At 31.7% G+C, this 24,371-nt stretch overlaps 1 protein-coding gene across 5 annotated transcripts in view; it reads left to right on the top strand.

Annotated features, from left to right (window-relative positions):
- The window catches only part of LOC134706998 (carboxyl-terminal PDZ ligand of neuronal nitric oxide synthase protein-like), an 84,330-nt gene extending 63,508 nt beyond the window's left edge, over nucleotides 1-20,822 (top strand). For all 5 annotated transcript variants that reach the window (XM_063566421.1, XM_063566423.1, XM_063566420.1 and 2 more), the window contains 5 exons: nucleotides 2,552-2,678; nucleotides 7,494-7,618; nucleotides 14,166-14,351; nucleotides 16,937-17,083; nucleotides 18,448-20,822. In XM_063566421.1, the coding sequence (XP_063422491.1) occupies nucleotides 2,552-2,678; nucleotides 7,494-7,618; nucleotides 14,166-14,351; nucleotides 16,937-17,083; nucleotides 18,448-19,530 (1,668 nt within the window). In that variant the 3' untranslated portion in view covers nucleotides 19,531-20,822. The remainder of the gene's footprint in view (nucleotides 1-2,551; nucleotides 2,679-7,493; nucleotides 7,619-14,165; nucleotides 14,352-16,936; nucleotides 17,084-18,447) is intronic.
- Nucleotides 20,823-24,371: the final 3,549 nt, after the last annotated feature.

Below are 24,371 nucleotides of genomic sequence, written 5' to 3'. Positions count from 1 at the left end.
AGAGCAACTCAGTACCATGAAAGAAAAGATTTTTATATTTTCAGAATTGGAATGTTTTTTTTTAATTAGAGAACATGCTTGAAAGTTAAGAAGAAGAAAAAAAAATTAAATGAATCCAGGCAAAATTTAGTAAAGTTGAAATCTCAGCTGTAATTGGGAAGCATAAATGCAGCTGGGATTGCTAGTGTTTAATTTCCATAAATCAGAATATTGAATAAATTGAATAGTATTTAAGATAGGTCAACATTTCACCAATATACCCTCAAGTCGGGAAATTTCATTCATTAATTGGTTTATTATCTTGAACACACAATTCAATGAATGAATTTTTAGTATTTGAACCTGCATAATATGTTTGAAAACAGTATGAGAGTTCTTAATTTTTCTACCAAACAGTGGAGAAGTCTATGCTCCTAGATATCACAACTTGCATTGTATACTGTACTTGCCATATTACAGTGTTAAACTGATGTTTCATACCACAAACAAGCCTGTACTTGCCACCACAGTGTAAACAGATGTTTCATACCAATCATCTTGTCAAGATGAGTCTTTCTCTCTCAGATAATAATACACTTCTAAACAAATTAGAAGCCAATACACATAAAACTTAACATCTGTTTCTTCACTTTTATTATCTCTGCATCTACTTATATTTGATTATCTTTATGATTTATATTGGAAAATAAGAAATCATCCTTATTTTCACTTTTTTTTTACTTACAATATTTATCTCAAGGTTTTATGTTAATAATGGAAAGATGAAAACTGTTAAAATTAATTTGATGTGATAAAAGAAGACTTGCAAAAAGTTCTGTTAACAAATGTTTGAAAAATGGCATGTTGTCATGGATATCGGATACCAAAATCTTCTAAAAAGGTTAGTAAATCCCATATCTAGTTGGCTTTTAGTCAGTAAAGTTTTAACATCATTATTTGCACTCTTTTTCTTTTATGTAGATAATCATAGTGAAATACATACATAATTAGTATTTTTTTTTAAAAAGAGAAGAATATAAGAAATAAAGTTGATATGGTATAGAAGTCTTCAAGACAAAAAAATTATATTCATATTTCTAAACTTTTGCCTTTTGTTCTACAAACTTTTTTTCGCTTATAAAATTTCATGATTGGTTTTCCTTATGTGAAATGAGGTGCTAGGGACATAGAAATACCAGGCATCCATTCATCTGGTCTGTAAGCTTGTCTTGGACAAGTTTGAATATCAGTGCCAAACAACTGAAAGAGTCATGCCCTTCAAAATATAAATCATTATGGAATACTACATTGTAAACACTCTCAAGCCTACATTTCAGTGGATTATTATGAAATTCATGTCATAGGTTTATCTCAGTAATGTCTAGGATAAGTTTGAAAATTAGCACTGATCAATTATTTTCAGGAGTTATGTCCCTTGGAAATCTAAATTATATAATTATATAAAAAATTGGATTTTCAGCACTCAAATTGTGTAAAATTTTGCCAGATATTAATGAAATTTACCTTATAGGTTTATACATGTATTCCAATGTCTCTGAAGAGTTCCAAAATCACCAATTTGCTATTTTTCAGAGAGTTATTTCCCTTTGGAATACGAAATTGTATTGCATTCTTACCAAGCACTCTTTCAAATACATTTCTTGTAGAATTTGTTGAAATTGTATCAGGTCTTGAAAGAGTGCTGACCAACTCTTTGAGCTGGAGTTATGCCCCTTTGAAAAATAAAATTTACGTTGAAAACAATATTGCTAGCGAACTCATGCCTACATTGGATATTTATAATAAAAAAAAAAAAGAAAGATACCAAAAAATATATTTATGAACATATTGCCCTAATAAGGCATCTCAAATATGTGCAGCACAATGACATAGGTTTCTGTCATTTTAGTAATTTACTGATATGACTGCATTGGATTGTACCTCTCATACCCGTAGCCAGGGGGGTTCGGACAACCCCCCCCCCCCTTGAAAACAAATAAGCACTGTTAAAGTCAATGTTCTGTTCGAATTGTGGATTGTACCTCTCATACCCGTAGCCAGGGGGGTTCGGACAACCCCCCCCCCCCCCCCTTGAAAACAAATAAGCACTGTTAAAGTCAATGTTCTGTTCGAATTGTGGATTGTACCTCTCATACCCGTAGCCAGGGGGGTTCGGACAACCCCCCCCCCCCCCCCCCCCCCCCTTGAAAACAAATAAGCACTGTTAAAGTCAATGTTCTGTTCGAATTATGACTGTTAAAGTTGAGTTTGTGAGTCCAACGACCCCCCCCCCCCCCCCCCCCCCTTGGAAATTCCTGGCTACAGGTCTGCCTCTTATGGTTGAGAAAGGTATACACCAAACTAGGGGTAAACTCATATATATATTCATAATGGTGAGCTGTTCATGCCTCAGTATTGAATCAAGGAAAATGTCAGAATTAGCAATGTCACAAAAGACTCATTATCAAGCAAACGAGGATGAGATGATGGCTACTACAAGTGGAACAAAACTGTGGTCAGTATTAGGAGATAACCAAACAGCTAAGGAATAACTGTATTTTATTTTTTACAGAGCCAAGCTATGCGAATTGTACGAACCATTGGACAAGCTTTTGAAGTATGCCATAAGATAAGTTTTCAGTCTGCCCAAGCTGATGATCAGCAGGCCAGTTTTCCTGATGGTTGTGACAATGAAACTTGTAAGTATTTTGGATTCCTGGTAAAAACTTATACACCATAATGAGAAGAACTTCGTTTTGTAAAATGCTACCCTCATTTGTTAGTCAGCAAGCATTTTACTCCTTTCCTTTCCTTTTTTCAGAATATACTTTAAAGATTTAATGTATAATTTTAGAGGATCTTTTATGATTTTGAGATAATTTATTTTTCCTGACAAAGTGAAAGAAATGTCTTCTTCACCTCAGTTAGATAAACAGTTATGCAATATGCTATACAAATTACAATAAATGATTTGAGATTAAGAATCATAATTATGCTGCTTAGTTGATTTATAGGAGCACATGGACTCTGAAAAATAAAGCAGCTTCAATAGTTGCACCCAAGGACCAACAATTGTTTTCAAACAATTACAATCAGTTTGATATGACTTGAAAGTTATAAGGGTCCTTTTTGAAACTCTTGAAATCATACTAATTTTACAGCATTAAGTTATTATTGACAGTTTCACTGCATTTACTTCATTAACAGGCAATTATAAAGTACATATTAAATTTATGAATAGGCAACCCACAGATCATAACCTTATCAAAACTTCCAATAGGTCAATAAGAATATGCAAGGTACATGTGAATTGATAAGCCAAATTTAAGCATTTTTTATACGGCCGCAAAAATTGAAAATTTTTTGGTCGTATATTGGTATCACATTGGCGTCGTTGTCCGGCATCGTCGTCATCCGAAGACTTTTGGTTTTGACACTATAACTTTAGTATAAGTAAATAGAAATCTATGAAATTTAAACACAAGGTTTATCACTATAAAAGAAAGGTTGGGATTGATTTTGGAAGATTTGGTCCCAACAGTTTAGGAATTAGGGGCCAAAAAGGGCCCAAATAAGGATTTTCCTGGTTTTCGCACTAAAACTTTAGTTTAAGTAAATAGAAATCTATGAAATTTAAACACAAGGTTTATGACCACAAAAGAAAGGTTGGGATTGATTTTGGGAGTTTTGGTCCCAACAGTGAAGGAACAATTGGGGTTCTTTGATATGCCGTATCTAATTGTGTATCATGTAGATTCTTAATTTTTGGTCCTGTTTTCAAATTGGTCTACATTAAGGTCCAAAGGGTCCAAAATTAAACTTTGTTTGATTTCAACAAAAATTGAATCCTTGGGGTTCTTTGATATGCTGAATCTAAACATGTACTTAGAATTTTTATTATGGGCCCAGTTTTCAAGTTGGTCCAAATCATGGTCCAAATTTAAACTTTGTTTGATATCAACAAAAACTGAATCCTTGGGGTTCTTTGATATGCTGAATCTAAACATGTACATTTGTATTTAGATTTTTGATTATAGGCCCAGTTTTCAAGTTGGTTCTTATTGGGGTCCAAAATTAAACTGTATTTGATTTCAACAAAAATTGTATATATGAGGTTCTTTGATATATGCTGAATCAAACCATGTATTTAGATTTTTGATGTTTGGGCGCAGTTATCAAATTGGTCCACATTGAGGTCTAAAGGGTCCAAAATTGAACTTTATTTGATTTCATAAAAAAATTCATTCTTGGGGTTCTTTGATATACTGAATCTAACCATGTTTTTAGATTTTGGATATTGGACCATAATAGGTAATGTCCAATTTTAAATTTTAAGTTTAAGTTCTTAGACCACATGCATTATGTGTCAGAAACCTGTGTTGTGTCAACTATTTAATCACAATCCAAATTCAGAGCTGGATGCTTGAAAGTTGTGTCCATATTTGCCCCAATGTTCAGGGTTCAAACTATGCGGTCATATAAAGCTGCGCCCTGCATAGCATCTGGTTTAAAAGGCAAGCAACATTTAGTTTATTAAATTGATAATCAAGGTCACATCAAGGACAGGTAAACTGAATCATATCAAAATTATTAAAAAAAAATAATCTTCAAAGACATGTGTGAACCACAAATAAAAAAGTCAAAAAGTAAAATAAAGTTTGAACTTAAAGAGGATTAGGGACCCAAAATTGAGCAATTAGTTCCATCTGTGAATAGGTAAGAATGATCACACTTAGCCACTTTACCAGTTAAGCAAAGTCAATCTGTACTGTAATACAAACATGTGGTTCTCATTGTCTGTGTTACATAACAGCATATTAATTATATTGCTTATCACTACTGATTATTGGTGCAGAGTACCATTAACAAATGTTTTTACAGATTCCAAACTATTATTTACTTTATAAAAACAATTTCCATGGCAACTGTGCATATAAATTTCTTGCAAAAAATTGAACAGCATGTCTTTGATATCACATAAAACTTCAAGCTAACTGATTTTGATACTAGTGCCAATTTTGTGGAATCTTAATTATTTAAGATGAAGACCCGGTATAGATAAGATTTTGTAGATTCTGAAAGGTGTACAAGAACATGGCTTTTATCTTAAAGAGAGGTCAGTTGTTTAAAGTTATTTGTTAATGTTGAAGTTTTTGATAAACTGATAAATTATAATTTTATTGATATATTTTTGACGTCAGTTGTAAAATAGATTCTAATTCAAAAAGATTAAAGATATTGACTAACATGTATTGCTATTTATCTATTTTATTTATCCATTCATCTATTAAATAAATGATTTAAAAAGAAAAAAATGTAGGTTTGCTCATGTCTGCATGTAGTTATATTTTTCCCTGTCTTGCATAAATAAATACATGTATTGCTTTTCAATGACATTGGTCTTCTTTGTACAATTTTGAGGTCAACACTGATTTTGCTTCTACAATTTGAAACTCTTTAATAAAAAGCTACCTCATATCTGTTCAATATTTCAGGATTTTTTTTTATTAGAGAATTCCAAAACATCAGCATTTTAAAAAGCTGCTGTCTCTGTGGCTGGTGTACATACAAAATAGTGAAAACATTTGTTCGTACATAACTTTTGATCCTTTTACAGCTATTGATACATACACAAATAAATACCACCCTTCATTTTGTTCAAAGGAAAATTGTTGAAAATTGTATACTGATCAATCAGCTTTTTTATACTTCAGTTACTTTTGAAAACAATTTTTGTCTACAGACTGAAAACAATGATGACACTTAAAAAAATCAGTAGATATTTGCAGTTCTATTGTGTAAGGACAACAACAACAACAAAAATTGTACATATAAATGTCATACTGATATTCTGTATGAATATCAGTCAAATTGTATCATCTCTATTGGTGGTTGTTATGCATCACTTTTAACACTTAATAGATTGACTTTCTTGCCATATATACTTTTCCTCCCTAGAATTGTATTTGTAACTTTTATAAATGCTGTACAAATGTTCATGCATTTCTGTAACATTATATTTAAACATTTTTTCTAAAGGTTTTGTTAAATGTATTTTATTTGTTTACATATTTCACTATCACTGAATCTGAAATTTTTGCAATGTTTTAATTATTGGAAAATTACATCAGTATATTTATTGCTAATATTAGATTATTACATCATCTGCATTTTTCATATCGCATGTATTATCAGCTCTAGGTTCAATATCAGCCCAAGAGCCGCATGGCTCGAGGGCTGATATTGACCGAGGGCTGATAGTACATGCGATATGAAAAATGACATGTTATGATCTTTTTATCATATGCTTCAACAATGGAGAAAAATAACAGATTCATATATTGATTCTTTTACGTGGTTCTAAAATAGAACTTCAAAGAGTGAAAAGTTTAAGGATGTCGGACCCCAAATTTAGTACATTCGATATGAAATCTTTCTATCGTATACATTGTACCCAAACAGAAGAGAAAAATATCTAAATATGTACAAACCGACAAAAAAGTTATTCAACAATATTCATAATGAACACTGTTTCGAAAAGTCAATTTTTTAAAGTAATTTTCTAAATTGTGTTTGAAACTTTTAAAAAAGCATTTATTTATTAATTTGTTTGTTTGGGTTTTTTTTGGGTTTTTTTTAAATTATTTTACACAATATACTTTTCAGTATCTAAATAATTGTTTTGTACATTATTTTGTAATGTTTTCCACTGAAAACGTAGCATTGAGGTGTATTTTACGGAATTTGCCGAGTATCACCGGAATGCCATGCGATAACGTTACGGAAAGGCATGTGATAACAATCGAAGCATGTGATAAACTTTTCATATCAGCCCGCTAAGCACCAATTCGAAAAATATGGAATTTACGTTTAATTTAATGCTATTATCATACAGTAAGAATCATATGTTATTTATTCAAAGTATTATATTTTCCATTTTGATAGCATTGTTTGTATGCAGCATTTCATGAAGTCCTAATCCAATAATCTGTCTGGTCCGAGACCAGAATTCTCGTCCCTTGATTTTCGTTGTTCACGAATATAGTCCCTAGTGTTGACAGTGGGTTACTTGCTAGTATTTTTCATACCCCTTCCAAATTTATTTCTCCATGTTTGATGTCTCAAATTGGAAGTAGGGGGGTGAAATTACACTGTAAAAAATTTGGGTCCAGAATTTTAAAGGTAGTGATTTGGTGCAGCTGACAAAGGCTAATAAAATTGTCCAAATTTTGAGTTAGAGCCAATGAAGTTTTCTATAATTTTGATATAATTTGTCCCAAAAGTAGTGCAGCACACTGTAAAAGTTTTATTTAGAAAGCGCAGTTGGGATTTTTTTAAATTTTCATTTATGATCTTAAAGAAATGCACTACAAATTAATTGTGGTCTAGGACCATCTCAAATGTTTGTCTTTTGCCTGACCAAAGAGCAAACTGCCATCATTTGGGTTTATTATAATTTCATCAGTTACTAGTAAATAATGTCAAATTTAGAACAAGCTATAATTTTATTTTAGTGAGGAGTATGAAAGAAGGGAAGGATAAAAATAATCAACACAACAATTCCATACCAATGTCTACACCTGAGAAAGCTCTGAAACAAGCTCAAGATCTACTGTATGCCATGGCAGCCAAAACTCCAGTATGTATTGTAATGGACTTTTTGATGATATAGATAAACCTACATTTAAGTTCCAACCATTTGGTTGGAGGAATTGGATTTTTCCTCGTTTAAAACCTGATCTCTTCTTTCAGAAAAAAATAGTTTTGTAGAGCCTTCGACTTTAGTCGAAAAAGCGAGACTAAGCAATCCTACATTCTGTCAGCGGTGTCGTCCACAAATATTCACTCTGTGGTTAAAGTTTTTGAAATAACTTTCTTCAACTATACTGGATTTCTACAAAGCTTTGACAGAAGCTTGTTGATGATCATTAGATAGTATCCAGAAGTAAATTTTGTTAAAATAAAATTCCATTTTTTCTCTATTTTACTTATAAATGAACTTTGATTTTCTTCAAGTTAACATAACATACAGTCTGCAGTTAAGGTTTTTAAAATTTTTATTAGATTCATAAACTATCCTGGATTTTTACCAAACTTGGACACAAGCTTCTTACAATCAAAAGATAGTATCAAAAGGAATATTTTATTGAGTTTTTACCTTATTTTTGTTGAGCCTGCGATTTACAGCAAAAGTAGGCGAGACACCGGAACCCTTACATATTTTTTATACCACCAGATGGGGACATTAAGTGTTACCCTTGACCCTTGGTCCTTCTGTCCATCCCATTTTTATGCCCCACCTACAATAGTAGAGGGGCATTATGTTTTCTGGTCTGCCTCCGTTCGTTTGTCTGTTCCTTCGTCCCGCTCCAGGTTAAAGTTTTTGGTCGAGGTAGTTTTTGATGAAGCTGTAGTCCAATCAATTTGAAACTTAGTACACTTGTTGCTTATGATATGATCTTTCTAATTTTAAAGCCAAATTAGACTTTTGACTCCAATTTCACGGTCCACTGAACATAGAAAATGAAAGTGGGAGTTTCAGGTTAAAGTTTTTGATCACGGTAGTTTTTGATGAAGTTGAAGACCTAACAACTTGAAACTTAGTACACATGTTCCATATGGTATGATCTTTCTATTTTTATTGCAAATTAGATTTTCTACCCAATTTCACGGTCCATTGAACATGGAAAATGATAGTGCGAGTGGGGCATCCGTGTACTTAGGACACATTCTTGTTTGTTTTTGCACCCTAACTTGTCTTCTCAGCCACATTTTATCAAACTCATACACAATGCTAAAGACCAAAACTAGCAGACACATTTCGAACTTGGGCAGTGAGTCACTTACTGTTCTAGAGTTATGCCCCTTTTAACTGGGAAAATTGCAAGTGTTTTTATTTTTGCGCTTTAAATAGTACTGACATCAAATGCTCTCAAAATTGTATTCCATCTATTATGATCAAACTTCAGTCCTCAGACACATTCTTCTTTAATTTTTATTTGGTTAATGAATGTCAATGACTTTTCTTATAATTTTATTGACATGTTAGACTCTTGTTAATTTACACTAATTTTTGTATGATAGTTAGAATGATCAAGTCTCATTTTTCATGTCCTTACTACATCTGTCTATATCCATTTCAAATTAAGAGAATAGATAATACTCATCAAAGATTAGTTTTTACACGACTGCAAAATTTGAAAATTTTTTCGTCGTATATTGCTATATCGTTGGCTCGTGGTTGTCGTCCGAATACTTTTAGTTTTTGCACTCTAACTTTAGTAAAAGTGAATAGAAATCTATGAAATGTTAACACAAGGTTTATGACCACAAAAGGAGGGTTGGGATTGATTTTGGGAGTTTTGGTCCCAACATTTTAGGAATTAGGGGCCAAAAAGGGCCCAATTAAGCATTTTCTTGGTTTTCGCACTATAACTTTAGTTTAAGTCAATAGAAATCTATGAAATTTTGACATATGGTTTATGAGCACAAAAGAAAGGTTGGGATTGATTTTGGGAGTTTTGGTTCCAACAGTTTAGGAACTAGGGGCCAAAAAAGGGCCCAAATAAGCATTATTCTTGGTTTTCGCACCATAACTTTAGTTTAAATAAATAGAAATCAATGAAATTTAAACACAATGTTTATGACCACAAAAGGAAGGTTGGTATTGATTTTGGGAGTCTAGGTCCCAACATTTTAGGAATTAGGGGCAAAAAAGGGACCCAAATAAGCATATTTCTTGGTTTTCGCACCATACATAACTTTAGTATAAGTAAATAGAAATCTATGAAATTTAAACACAAGGTTTATGACCATAAAAGGAAGGTTGGTATTGATTTTGGGAGTTTTGGTCCCAACAGTTTAGGAATAAGGGGCCCAAAGGGTCCAAAATTAAACTTTGTTTGATTTCATCAAAAATTGAATAGTTGGGGTTCTTTGATATGCTGAATCTAACTGTGTATGTAAATTCTTAATTTTTGGTCCCGTTTTCAAATTGGTCTACATTAAGGTCCAAAGGGTCCAAAATTAAACTTAGTTTGATTTTGACAAAAATTAAATCGCTTGGGTTCTTTGATATGCTGAATCTAAAATTTACTTAGATTTTTGATTATTGGCCCAGTTTTCAAGTTGGTCCAAATTAGGGTCCAAAATTAAACTTTGTTTGATTTCATCAAAAATTGAATAAATTGGGTTCTTTGATATGCCAAATCTTACTGTGTATGTAGATTCTTCATTTTTGGTCCCGTTTTCAAATTGGTCTACATTTAAGTCCAAAGGGTCCAAAATTAAACTTAGTTTGATTTTAACAAAAATTGAATTCTTGGGGTTCTTTGATATGCTGAATCCACACATGTACTTAGATTTTTTATTATGGGCCCAGTTTTCACGTTGGTCCAAATCAGGATCTAAAATTATTATATTAAGTATTGTGCAATAGCAAGAAATTTTCAATTGCACAGTACTCAGCAATAACAAGAAATCTTCAATTGCACACTATTGTGCAATAGCAAGAAATTTTCAATTGCACAGTATTGCGCAATAGCAAGAAATCTTCAATTGCTCAGTATTGTGCAATAGCAAGTATTTTAAATTGCACAGTATTGCACAATAGCAAGAAATATCTAATTGAAGAAATTTCAATTGGAGTTATCTTTCTTTGTCCAGAATAGTAGTTGAATCAACTTAAATCAATGTTTTATACAATATACAATGTATATTCACTTTTACTACCAACTGATAAATTAAAACAATCTTTACCATTCAGTTATAACAAGCACTTTTTTTACATTTTGATATTTTATGATGTATTTAAATGAGTGATTATTGTTGCAAACTCCATTAGAAATTTGAATTGAGATCGGTTTTGGAATAAAGGATAGGGGGATGTGAAAAAAAAATTGGGGAGGGGGAGGGGGGGTTAAATTTTTCTCATTTGAAATTTCATAAATATAAAGAAAAATTTTCAAACATTTTTTTGAGAGGATTAATATTTAACAGCATAGTGAATTGCTCAAAGGCAAAACAAAAATTTTAAGTTTATTAGACCACATTCATTCTGTGTCAGAAACCTATGCTGTGTCAACTATTTAATCACAATCCAAATTTAGAGCTGAATCCAGCTTTAATGTTGTGTCCATACTTGCCCCAACCGTTCAGGGTTCAACCTCTGCAGTCGTATAAAGCTGTGCCCTGCGGAGCATCTGGTTATATATTAAATGTGATTGAGTATTTTATAATTAGGATATTTCAATGGAATAAAAACCTTTAAGCATGAATCGGAGCAATACATATGGTATTACCATATATATCAATGATTTATTTTGTTAAAGTCTTGTTTCCCATTGACCTTGACCCAAGGGGAAGGCTAAAGGCCTGAAGTATTTCCTACCAATAAGCTGATGATATATGTTTTGGAAAAAAAGTCTTAATCTTTTGCGACCTTGACTTAAAAACTAAGTAAAGCCATTATGGTACTTTGTCCTATAGATTTTAAACAGAAGTTTTGTTAAACAATTTTGCACGAATTCTTTGTCCAATTTTGGCTTATTGTAGCATCATGACACCTTCTGAATACAACACTTCAAGCATATTGTCATTGCTAACCAAACAACATCTTTATTTAAATATAACAATTTCTACAAGACTAATTGGACATTAGCTATTTTTGGCCAATTGTAGCATAACTATATCTTGTGATTGCTACTAATATCTGTGTTCATTTACAAAAAAAGTTTTTACTAAGCTGGATTGTTCATGGTTATTACGCCTTTTAACGTTGCAACACATAATTAAGGTATCAAACCAGGTCTAAAAGATAGAACAAGGAAACTGGAAATTGCAAGCAGTGCATTGACACATAGTTTTGTTATAACCTATCCTAGCTGAAGATTGATCATGACATACTATCATTTTTTAGATCCATAGTGCATGCTCACTCATATTTCATCAAACAATATAATGGTTTTAATACTATCCTATCATGTGACAGCCAATTTATGGAACCTGATCATCAGTCTAACAACCTATGTATGATTTAATTTGCCTATTGTACCAGTTATTATATCAGCAGGGAATGTGTACATTACAGGCTGTTTATAAAGGCTTTTTGGTATTTAGACATACTGTCTAGGGATGCTGTGATGCTAAAACTTATTATCAAGCTAACAAAACATGAAAGAGGGTGGCAATATTGACACAAACTTCTAATATAAACATTACAAGCATAATAACTATATTAACTTCATGATAATGAGAATTGTCAGTGGTAATGATATCAGTTTAATATTAACAATTATTTGTTTATTGGGTTTGGTAACTCAGTCACATTAGTTTTAAACTTCCTTTTTATCCCTCACAGTAGTTGATGGGGCATTAAGTTTTACCCTTGAAACTTATACACAATGCTTATTGCAACAAAATACAGATCAATTTCAAATGTTGGTTGTCGATTCAGCCATTCTAGAGTTATGCCCCTTTACAAATGGAAAAATTACTAAATATTTCACTTCTGTTCTCTAACTTTAGTTCGCCTCAACCAAATGCTATTAAACTTATACAAAATGCTAAATACAACAAATACAAATCAAATTTTTGTGGTGTCACTTTAACTGTTCTAGAGTTATGCCCTTTACAAATGGAAAAGTTGCTGTATTTTGTTTCCGTTCTCTTACTTTAGTTTGCTTCAACCAAATGTTATGAGACTTATACACAATTGTTATTAAAATGTACCACAAAACTCAGATCAAGTACAAATTTGAACAGCTTTTCTTTTACTGTTCTTCAGTCAGTCCCTTTCTAAATTGATATGATATGCAAGTGTGGGCATCATCTGTGCCCCATGGACAAATTCCATATTTATTTTATTCTATTGCCAGTATTGGAATGGGATTTTCAACTTTGTTTTCATGCCTATTTGTTTAAAAAAAAAATGTATACATGTAACATAAAAATTATGAAATATATTTGATGTGAAATTATAATATAATTTTAAAACTTTTTCAAACTACCTAGTTTCAACCAAACTGCAGGTAACAAACATGTTAACAAGTCCACCTTACCAATCAACATATCAATGGGTACAAAATAATAACATTGAGCTATATTTCACAGAAATAGAATTATTGTACTTTCGTTTGTTGCTAGACAGATATTGTTTTCCTGTAGGTAGATTTAATTGGGATACAGGGTTGTGTCATTTCTTTCACGTAATAATGAAATCAGGATCTGAATAATAACAAGATTTTTAAGGACATTTTCTGATAGCCAATAGTAAATTATCTATCCTTGTTGCAAGTCGGGGAACATCTGTGACCATACAGTTTAATTTGTGGCTACATCGCCTTTAACAATACTATTAATTGGTCTGTGACATGTAGAATAATAATTATTCTTCATATTGCTGGTTTTGCCCAAAATGTCTGAAAATTGTTACAATTATTTGTCTGGGAAAATAATTAATTATTCCCTTATATACTCATTATAAAATAAAAAATACTTCTTATTAGTTCACCTGACCCAAAGGCACACAGTGTGTGCTATTGCCATCACTTGGAATCTGTTGCTGTCTTAATTTCTCTCAATTCTGTCAGAGGACTATTGAAGTTATTGACCTTAAATAAGAATTTTCATTGTGCATTGGTCAATGATTGGTTTTTCCATGTACGGTCAGTTTTTCAGATGCTTTAAGCTATTTTTCAGTTGTGGAATTTTTATGTTTATGTCATTTTGCAAAATTTTATCTGACATTGTCCTCTTTTCTGGGTTCATTAATAATGTTAAGTTTATATGATACTTGTTGACATATACATGTTTGGAGTAAATTATAAAAATTAAAATCAATATTTCATGTAAAAATAAGAAGATGTGGTATAATGCCAATGAGACAATTCTCCACAGGAGACCAAATGACAGAAATTAACAACTAAAGGTCAATGTATGACCTTCAGCAATGAGCAACTCCCAAATCCATATATTCCATAGAAATCCAGATTTTCTTTTGTCCAGTCCCTGTCATATTAGGTAGGATATTAGATACCTGGTCTGTTTCATGATGAACATTACAAGGCAGTGTCCCTAAGATTAAGAACATTTTTGTCGGGGGTGAAGGAATTTTCCAATATAGTTTGGAGGGAATATTTAATTATATAAATAAAATTATATTAAAGAATGATATTTTTTTACTGCAGGGAAAAGATCCACCTCATTATGTAGAGGAACCAGAATCACAGATTCCACTGACTACACATCACCATATACAACTACTGAGAGCACAGCTAGAGATGCAACAACACCAAACACAACTAGCTATTGCACAGGTCCATTTGTTAAAAGATCAACTTGCAGCAGAGTCAGCTGCTAGAATCGAAGCCCAGGTAGTCATAAAGTACAACTCTAGTGTATATAAGTGTTCATTAGTGACAATGAGACAACTCTCCATTCAAGTCAAAATTTGTGAAAGTTAACAATTATAGGTCAAAAGTACGGTTTTCAATACAGAGTCTTGACTCACACGGAACAGCAAGCTATACTAAAGGGCCCCAAAACTGACTAGTGTAAAACCATTTCAAACATGAAAACCAATGGTGTAATCTATATAAAAAAAAGAAACACTCACTGACTGATGAACCACATCAACAAAAGACAACCACTGAACATCAGGTTCCTGACTTAGAACAGGTGCAAACAAATGCACATACAACAGATGCATATAAATTCAAAAATATTGCATGAGATTTATGATGCAATTATTTTCCTAAATGATTTTTAGGCAATGTTTACAAATGTTATCTGTTGGTTTTGTTTTTTAAAGATGTGCAAAACTATGTTTTATTCCTATGTATATGTGTCATCAGGCATGGTAGCTTTTTATCCTGATGTCATCAGACATGGTAAGTCCTAAGAATTCCAGAAAAAAATTGAAACAACCTTTCCAGATGTCATAATTATTTGGACTACAGACATGGTAGCTTTTTTCCTGATGTCATCAGGCATGGTAGCTTTCTTTCCTGATGTCATCAGACATGGTAGCTTTCTTTCCTGATATCATCAGGCATGGTAGCTTTCTTTCCTGATGTCATCATGCATGGTAGCTTTTCCTGATGTCATCAGACATGGTAGCTTTCTTTCCTGATGTCATCAGAAATGGTAACTTTCTTTCCTGATGTCATCAGGCATGGTAGCTTTCTTTCCTGATGTCATCATGCATGGTAGCTTTCTTTCCTGATGTCATCAGACATGGTAGCTTTCTTTCCTGATGTCATCAGGCATGGTAGCTTTCTTTCCTGATGTCATCAGACATGGTAGCTTTCTTTCCTGATGTCATCAGACATGGTAGCTTTCTTTCCTGATGTCATCAGGCATGGAAGCTTTATTTCCTGGTGTCATCAGACATGGTAGCTTTCTTTCCTGATGTCATCAGGCATGGTAGCTTTATTGTCGAGCCTTCGACTTTAGTCGAAAAAGCGAGACTAAGCGATCCTACTTTCCGTCGTCGTCGGCGGCGGCGGCGTCCACAAATATTCACTCTGTGGTTAAAGTTTTTGAAATTTTAATAACTTTCTTAAACTATACTGGATTTCTACCAAACTTGGACAGAAGCTTGTTTATGATCATTAGATAGTATCCAGAAGTAAATTTTGTAAAAATAAAATTCCATTTTTTCCGTATTTTACTTATAAATGGACTTAGTTTTTTCTGCGGGGAAACATTACATTCACTCTGTGGTTAAAGTTTTTAGAATTTTAATAACTTTCTTAAACTATACTGGATTTCTACCAAACTTGGACAGAAGCTTGTTTATGATCATAAGATAGTATCCAGAAGTAAATTTTGTAAAAATAAAATTCCATTTTTTCCGTATTTTACTTATAAATGGACTTAGTTTTTTCTGCTGGGAAACATTACATTCACTCTGTGGTTAAAGTTTTTAGAATTTTATTTCTTAAACTATCCTTGGTCTGAACCAAATTTTGACAGAAGCTTGTTTATGATCATAAGATAGTATCCAGAAGTAAATTTTGTAAAAAAATAAATCCATTTTTTCCGTATTTTACTTTTAAATGGACTTAGTTTTTCTGCAGGGAAACATTACATTCACTCTGTGGTTAAAGTTTTTAAAATTTTAATAACTTTCTTAAACTATCCTGGGTTTGTACCAATCTTGGACAGAAGCTTATTTATGACCATAAGATAGTATCCAGAAGTAAATATTGTAAAAAGATAACTCCATTTTTTCTGTATTTTACTTTTAAATGGACTTAGATTTTCTTCCAGTTAACATTACATACAGTCGGCAGTTTAAGTTTTCAAACATTAATTAGATTCATTAACTATCCTAGATTTTTACCAAACTTGGACAGAAGCTTCTTACAATCAAAAGATAGTATCAAGAGGAATTTTTTTATTGATTTTTTTCCTCATTTTTTGTTGAGCCTGCGATTTACAGCAAAAGTAGGCGAGACACTGGGTTCCGCGGAACCCTTACAAATTTTTTCCTTGTGTCATCAGCCATGGTAGCTTTCTTTCCTGATGTCATTTAGAGGAAGTAAAGAAAATTTGACCTTATATTTGAATTTTGACCAATGAACAACTGTGATCAAATGAACCACAATTTGAATTTTGATTATATAAAAAAATAATGAACTATTTGACAGTGGTGAAAATGGTTAGAATTATAGCAACATATATGTATCTTGTTTGCACTACTTATTTCCTTTCTTCAACACAAAGTAAAATATTGGAAAATAAGATCAAATTTGTTAGAACTTGTGTTCTAAGTTGATAATGTAATCTTTGTTTTGTTTTATTTTGAATCAATTCCCCACTAGGATATATGATTTATTTCCACATAAGATAAACTGCATAAAGATTATAAAAAATTTAAAAGATCAGATACTGTAAAACTAATTACAGCATAACATTAAGATTAATTACTCAAGTTAAACTATAATATTTCTAGGCACGTTCTCATCAACTTTTGGTACACAACCGTGATTTGTTAGAACACATGGCACAGTTAGTTACAAGAATACAAGAGTTAGAGGTCAAGGTAAATGGAGTCTCTACATCAACTGAGAACTTGCTGCCGCCTTTTTCACAGCTGCAGGTAAATTTAAATTTAGTTGGCATAATCATAGTGAAGAATTGTCATTAGTAAGATAAACTCAACATAAATCATACAAAAAGAACCTTGAAGGAGCCAAATACAAAATAATTAAATTTATAAGCTTCAAATAATAAGTGTTGCAAAAAAGTAGTTAAAACAACTCTTAAATTTGGAACTTTTTTGGTTTTCTTATTTTTAGAAATTTTAGTAATGCCAACTAAAAATTCCAGAAGTAAAATAAGTACAGAATATTTTAGAATAACAGTTATCAGATTTATATGTTTAGAGCAAGGGGGATTTGTCATTGTCATTTGTTCTCTTATTACTGAATTACTATATTCAAATAAAGTCAGGAATAAAATTAGTTGAAAAAATTCCTGAAAAAATTTCCCACAATCTGCATGATTAAAAGAACTTAATTCTTTTAAGTTTCTAAGTTCTTACAAACCAAAAGTTTTTTAACTGCTTGCATGGAAAAGATTAACCGTGAGAAGCTTAGAGATCCCATGGAAAGGATTCTTGTACCGACAATACTCACCTTTTTTTATGCCCAACCTACGATAGTAGAGGGGCATTATGTTTTCTGGTCTGTGCCTCCGTTCGTCCGTCCGTGCGTCCGTTCGTCCTGCTCAGGTTAAAGTTTTTAGTCAAGGTAGTTTTTGATGAAGTTAAAGTTCAATCAACTTGAAACTTACTACACATGTTCCCCATGATATGATCTTTCTAATTGTAATGCCAAATTATAGTTTTGACCCCAATTTCATGGTCCACTGAACATAGAAAATGATAGTGTGAAGCTCAGGTTAAAGTTTTTGGTCAAGGTAGTTTTTGATGAAGTTAAAGTCCAATCAACTTGAAACTTAGTATACATGTTCCCTATGATATGATCTTTCTAAATTTAATTCCAAATTAAACTATTGACCCCAATTTCACGGTCCACTAAACATGGAAAGTTATAGTGCGAGTGGGGCATCCGTGTACTTTGGACACATTCTTGTTTCTTTAATATTAATTAAAAATTTCTGTATTTTTGGTAAAACTTCCATGCAACTGTTTACTGTAAATGCAAAAATTAGTACAAGGTTTTATGAAAGCTATTAAATAAAACTTGGTGATAATCACAATGCTGTTTACAGTAACTGGCATTATGATATCTGAAACATATATAGGGGTAACTATGCATTTTCCCGGAAATAGTAAGAATTAATCTTGCATTTTTGTTCTGTTTTAAAAAATTGCAGTAAGAAATGCACACAGTATTTTCTGAATTTACTGTGTATTGTGTTACAGTGATTTTATATGAGACATATCATGAACAAGAGTTCTTACTTCATTGTTTTTAATTCTAACCTTTGTATTTGCAGGTGTCATGGTTTCCCACGACTCCTCAGTCTGGGGCTGTTTATACTCCTGATTGCCAGGATTTTGAATTTGACAATTCTTTCGTAACGAATTCTCCAGTTATTTACTCAAAAAACAAAGTTGAGGACACAGACTCACCAGACAGTGGCCATAAGGAAATGTCATCGGAGAATTTATCTCTACATACACAACAAGGCATTGATCCTATGTACTGGCCTGGTATTTTGAGAGGACAAATTTCTGTCAGCTCCCCAGAAGCCATGTTAACACAGAATCATTTTGCTGGAATAGCATCCATTACAGGCAATCCATTTGCTAATGGTTTTGAAGACAGTTTTAATCAAAACACAATTTTACGATGTTCTTATGAAGAAAGAATGAAAATCATAACACCGCTTCCTCCACAGGATGCAAGTGGTAATAAACTAGAGTTAAAACTCAATAAAACACCCAAGATAGACCCACCCCCAGAATTTCGTAATTCAAGATCATTTCGTGACTCACAAATTTCTGCCCAGAGTACAGATAGTGCTTCTTCTCAAGATACATGTCTACTTATGAAATCAGACAGCGATTATTATTCAAATACAACTGGAAGTGGACATTCACATGTAAACAATAATGACAATCATGTTGTCATGTTACATAATATCAATGAAAACATGGCTACAAAGTCATCAACAGCACAGGAACTTTTTCCGGAAGCAAGGTTTTCAAACATGAGTGACGATGCAATTATCAATGGACCCCAGATATCAGAAACTGTGCCATCGGAACCATATGGAAGTCAAACATCAAATGTATATCAAAATTCTATGTGTGAAACCAGACAAATGTCAGATACTCAGTTTCTGGACAAATATAAACAAACAAGTTCGACACTTGATTCCATACAAAAGTTAGAACTTCAGTTAAACCGCATGAATCTGGACCAGAAGTCAGCATCTGATTATTGTTTAAGGACTTTGAACAATGGATCAAAAGAGAATGGTGTCACAAAAGATGGTTCCTTTCGTGTGAAAACTATTCCTCCCCCACCTCCACCTAGACGGACAGAAAGTCTCACTTCCGATAATGGAAGCTAGTGTTTATATATGTGTTGTCTCTTTGTCTAAGATATGTACTGAAAAAATGATTATGTTAAGAAAGAAAACTTATTTGTTATATTGTAATGTGCTTTTAATGGATTTTTCTTTTTTGTGTATTTATAATTATTCATCTATTAAGAAGATACATATAGGTATGTGATATATAATGAAAATATCCATCTCTTAAAAAATGGTTAAAAAAGTTTGCATCAATGTTTTATTACAGAAGGTTTCAATCAAGAATATTATGTGGGTAAAGGAAGATAACTCTGACATTTTCTCCTGTCCAGTACTACAGTAAACCTTTAAAAAACACAAGAATGCATTGCATATATGAAAATATCCATCAATGGAATTAGACCAAGCAATTTTTCATTCTTTGTCTCTGTTTACAAGCTTTATTAATTTCCGGAAGGTCAGAATTAAGGTAAGAGTTATAAGATGCTTGTGGTATATCAACATTTAACCCTATTTTTCACTAAAACTAGGAGTTATTTTCTATGGTGTTTACAAGACTTGGGTGTTATTTTAATACCTAGAGGTATTAAACATTTATTAGGTAAAAAAATCAAAATATTTCCTTTTTACCAAATATTGTCACCATATTAGATGCAAAGAATATTTTATGTATCATATTTGATCACATATAATTGCTGTCATTACATATATATACTTGATTTTATTATCAGTTCACCACTTCAGTGCAATAATCTATTAAGTTTGTTTTTTTTTATTTTGACTTACATGATGTGAGGTAGCAATTGTTGTTTAGTGCCAAACTATCATTCATATTTTTCTTTCGATATAATGTTCCTGATTGCACATTGATGTACTTTGAATCTCATGAAAATCAAAATGGCATTTGTATGTACTTCAATTTAATTTGTATTTTACCATGTTAACAGAAATACTCAGTGCTTTTTTGTGTGTTTTTTAAGTCCCAGTTTATATGTCATTACGACTGAATATCAGCCAGATGTGTTCACATTCATATTATTTTTTCAACAACTATTTTTATAACTTTTTTATTTGCATACGCTTCATTTACCAAAAATTAATTATTACATATAGCTTTAACATGAATTTAAAATACATGCTTCCACTAATATGATATTTTATATTAAGTCAGGCAGAGTAGAATTTACACACTTTGCACCAGTTATTTCCCTTTGCAAACAAAAGACTGGCTATTAACTTCTTACCTGACAAAATGGGCTACTGCTCATGCAATGCATGCTAAGTTGAACATGATGTATACTATTTTTTACTGGGAAATATGGTAACTTTTGATGTAAATTTTTTTTATTAAAATCTTAAAAATACGGAACAGATAATTATTTGCTCTTTCCACCTGCTCTTCATTGGCAATGAAAAGTTATCTCCCTCCTAAGGGACAAAACATGTGCAAATATTTCTAATAATGTTATTCATTACTGAATTAGAAAAACAACTACTGACAAGAAATGACCTAAATCCCCTGAAATTATCATATAATTTTCAAGTAATTTATGTAGCATTTACTGATATACTTTAGATTTTTTATGGACTTATAAATATAGAGTCTTTTTCTTTATTTTTGTCATTTGTATATATTGCATTTGTTTTGTATATTTTAGAGACCAAATAATTGTTTATACATGTACATGTTACTTGTTTTCAAGATATTTTGTTATTTGATTTATTGCTGTGCAGAACTGTTATTACAATACCATAGAAGATTAAACTAAGTTTGTATTTCCCATTCATTTACAAAGATAACTTGTTCATATCATTGTGAATGAATGACCTTCATGAAGGGTCTTATTTAAAAAATGTGATGTATTATTATTATTACTTTAATCTACTGTAGTGTAATGATGAAAATCTTTTATAAATTTTTTTTTTCAAGATCTTACTCCATAGTATTTACTTGCTAAGAAGGGACAAAAGTATGATACCGTAAAATTTCTTTTTTTTACCCTCTAAAAAGTTTGAAATTGAAATTTAGGTTTTGATGGACGGATGTATCATATTCTTTTGCTTCTGCCACTTTAACTTCCATTGGTGTCTTCATAGTTCCAAGGTCTAGTGATATATTTTGCTACAGCATTATAGTTTGTAATGTTCTAGCAAAATATAAGATAGTCATTATTCTACTTCATGTACTTTGAAATGTTGTTTTTCTGGTAACTTTCTATTCCAACAATAAGAATGAACAAAAACAATATCTGAATATATATCAACTGCAATTTCTATTTTTTCACTAATTTTAAACACAATTTTTTACTCTCAAAATGTATATGGTAATTTGGACAAACAGTAGTTGTATTTTATATGTCACTAATGATTAATTCTTTGTGACAATAATTGAAAAGAATATGAAATAAATAACAGAATCACATGTGTGTTTATATCATGCCATTGAGAATGTTAATCTTTGCAATTTAAAGCATTCATTACTATTTTGATTCAGTGACAGTTATTACTACAATATACAGATCAAGTTTGAATTTTGGTGTTGTCCTTTTTATTATTCAAGAGTTATGCCCCTGTACAAATAGCAAATATGCTGATTTTTTGTTTGTTTCACTTTTCTTAATGGGACTTAATAGCCATCTTCAAATTACAAACTTTTGTCTCTGGAATTTATATTTTTTCTACAGGTAACCTTCTTGGTGGTTGGACATTCTGGTACTCGGCCAAGCAAGAGCAACTTACATAAGTTTATAATCGCACAATTTTGAGGGAAAATTAACTGTTTAGTCATAATGCATTCTATACATGAATAAATCATCAGAAAACAGTAAACTTTCTCCCCAAATGCACTGATATTGTATTTGAGTTTACTTCTTTTTGTTACTCATAATTGACAGAGTACCAGGATGTCCTACTACAGAGAAGGTAACCTGTTGAAAAAAATGTAAAACCTGGAGTCAAAAGAAGGTAATAAAAAAATGGTCTATCAAGTTTGCATCAATCAAATGTTATGAAACTTATTAACAATTCTAAAAACACAATGAAACCATCTATAGGTTGTAAACTTAACAGAGGTAAACTGTTAATCCAGCTCAAAGGCTGTATTACAGACGCCGGCAACACCAAATTCTATATTAACCTAAAACTTTTAAAAATTAAATTGTGCTACAGTAAAAACATCAAAATGCAAACAAAATTCATCAAACAAAACTAAAAAGAATATGACACAAAAACTTTTATTATGTGGACATCACAACTAAAATAAAGTACCTTAAACACAGTACTACTGGTGTTCCAGTTATCATATCTTGAAGAAATGCAACTAGATAAAAGGGTAGCAGTTACTTTCGATAAAAAATGTCGGCCTCTTGTTCAGCAAAAGCAATACAATATGGTTATATGACAATATAATTGACCTAAAGTGCACTTATTATAAATGTTTTAAAACATGGATAAAATTTTAATTAAAAATAATTCTAACCTTGTATCATCCAAGCTGCACAAGAATTTATTCTGATTACCATCTCTGGGTACAAAATTTGCTGGTATAATATTAACAAATAATTGTGCTCTTGTAACCTGTAGGAAAAGTCCCTTCAGCATGTGTCATATTCCAATATAGCAATAAGTCAAAACAAGCATTCAAACAAAACTTGTTCTTGATACAGAGGTGGATTTAGGGAGTGGGGTGCTTAGACCCCCTTTATATGGAGCTTCATTTATGTTAAATCCAGACTTGATGTGTTAAAAACCACATAGCTGTTCCACTAAACATTTTGTTTATTATACCCCAAACAACGAAGTTGCGAAGGGTATAATGTTTTTGACCTGTCAGTCCATCAGTCCTGTTTCTTGTCATCGCAAATCCTCTCAAACCACAAAATAGAATTTCACAAACCTTTTTATACGCCCGTTGTCTTTTAGACGGGACGTATTATGGTATACCGTTGTCCGTCTGTACGTCCGTCGCCCACACTTCGGACAATAACTCAAAAACACTTTCACCAATTTCCATGAAACTTAAGTGAACTGTTTATATCTATTGACGTAAGCTCCCTTTCGGTTTTTTTTTAATTTCAGATTTTAAGTTTTGGATTTATGGGGCTTTATTCATAAAAAAGGGGGGATTTTCAACACTTCGGACAATAACTCAAAAAGGCTTTCACCAATGTCCATGAAACTTTGGTGAATTGTTTATATCTATTGATGTAAGCTCCCTTTCAATTTTTATAAATTTCAGATTTTACATTTCCGTGTTATGAAATTATGAAAGGGGGGATTTTCCAATTTTGGGACAATAACTAACACTTTCACAAAATTTTATGCAACTTTGATAAACTGTTTATATTTATTGACCTTAATAGTATTGTCCATTTGACTTCTATATATTTGCAGAAAAAAATTCTTAAAAATTCATTTTTATGAATCAATAATTTTTTCCTTGATGTATATTATTATAGGGTATATACGAACTCTGACTATTAATTTCATAATTTTGGGTCAATAATTAAAAAAAGTTTCCCATTAGGTCTCTATGTTAATTTTATTTTTTGAAGTGTTGATTACCTGATGGAGTAAGTATAAGTAGTGTAACGGCCTTCTAAACAAAACAAAAACAACATACATGTGCTTTTAATGTTTGTTTATTTGTATCATGTGACTATACCAATTTGCATATTAAAGGACACCAATGAAAATCATCATCACTTTGTGGTTTTGATTATTGATTTTATATTATTATATAAGTTAACTTACTATACACAAGCTTTTTATGCTTTTAGCATGGTGAGTTGTATAACAATAATAAGAGGCTCTGAATAGTTGAAAAACAGATTTCAGTTAATAAACATTCAGTTATTTATTAATGTGCAAAATGCACATCT

The sequence above is a fragment of the Mytilus trossulus genome, chromosome 2 (assembly GCF_036588685.1).
Source record: "Mytilus trossulus isolate FHL-02 chromosome 2, PNRI_Mtr1.1.1.hap1, whole genome shotgun sequence".
Taxonomy (NCBI): domain Eukaryota; kingdom Metazoa; phylum Mollusca; class Bivalvia; order Mytilida; family Mytilidae; genus Mytilus; species Mytilus trossulus.
The sequence above is the reverse complement of the archived record's forward strand: the minus strand, read 5'-3'. Positions and strand labels throughout refer to the sequence as shown.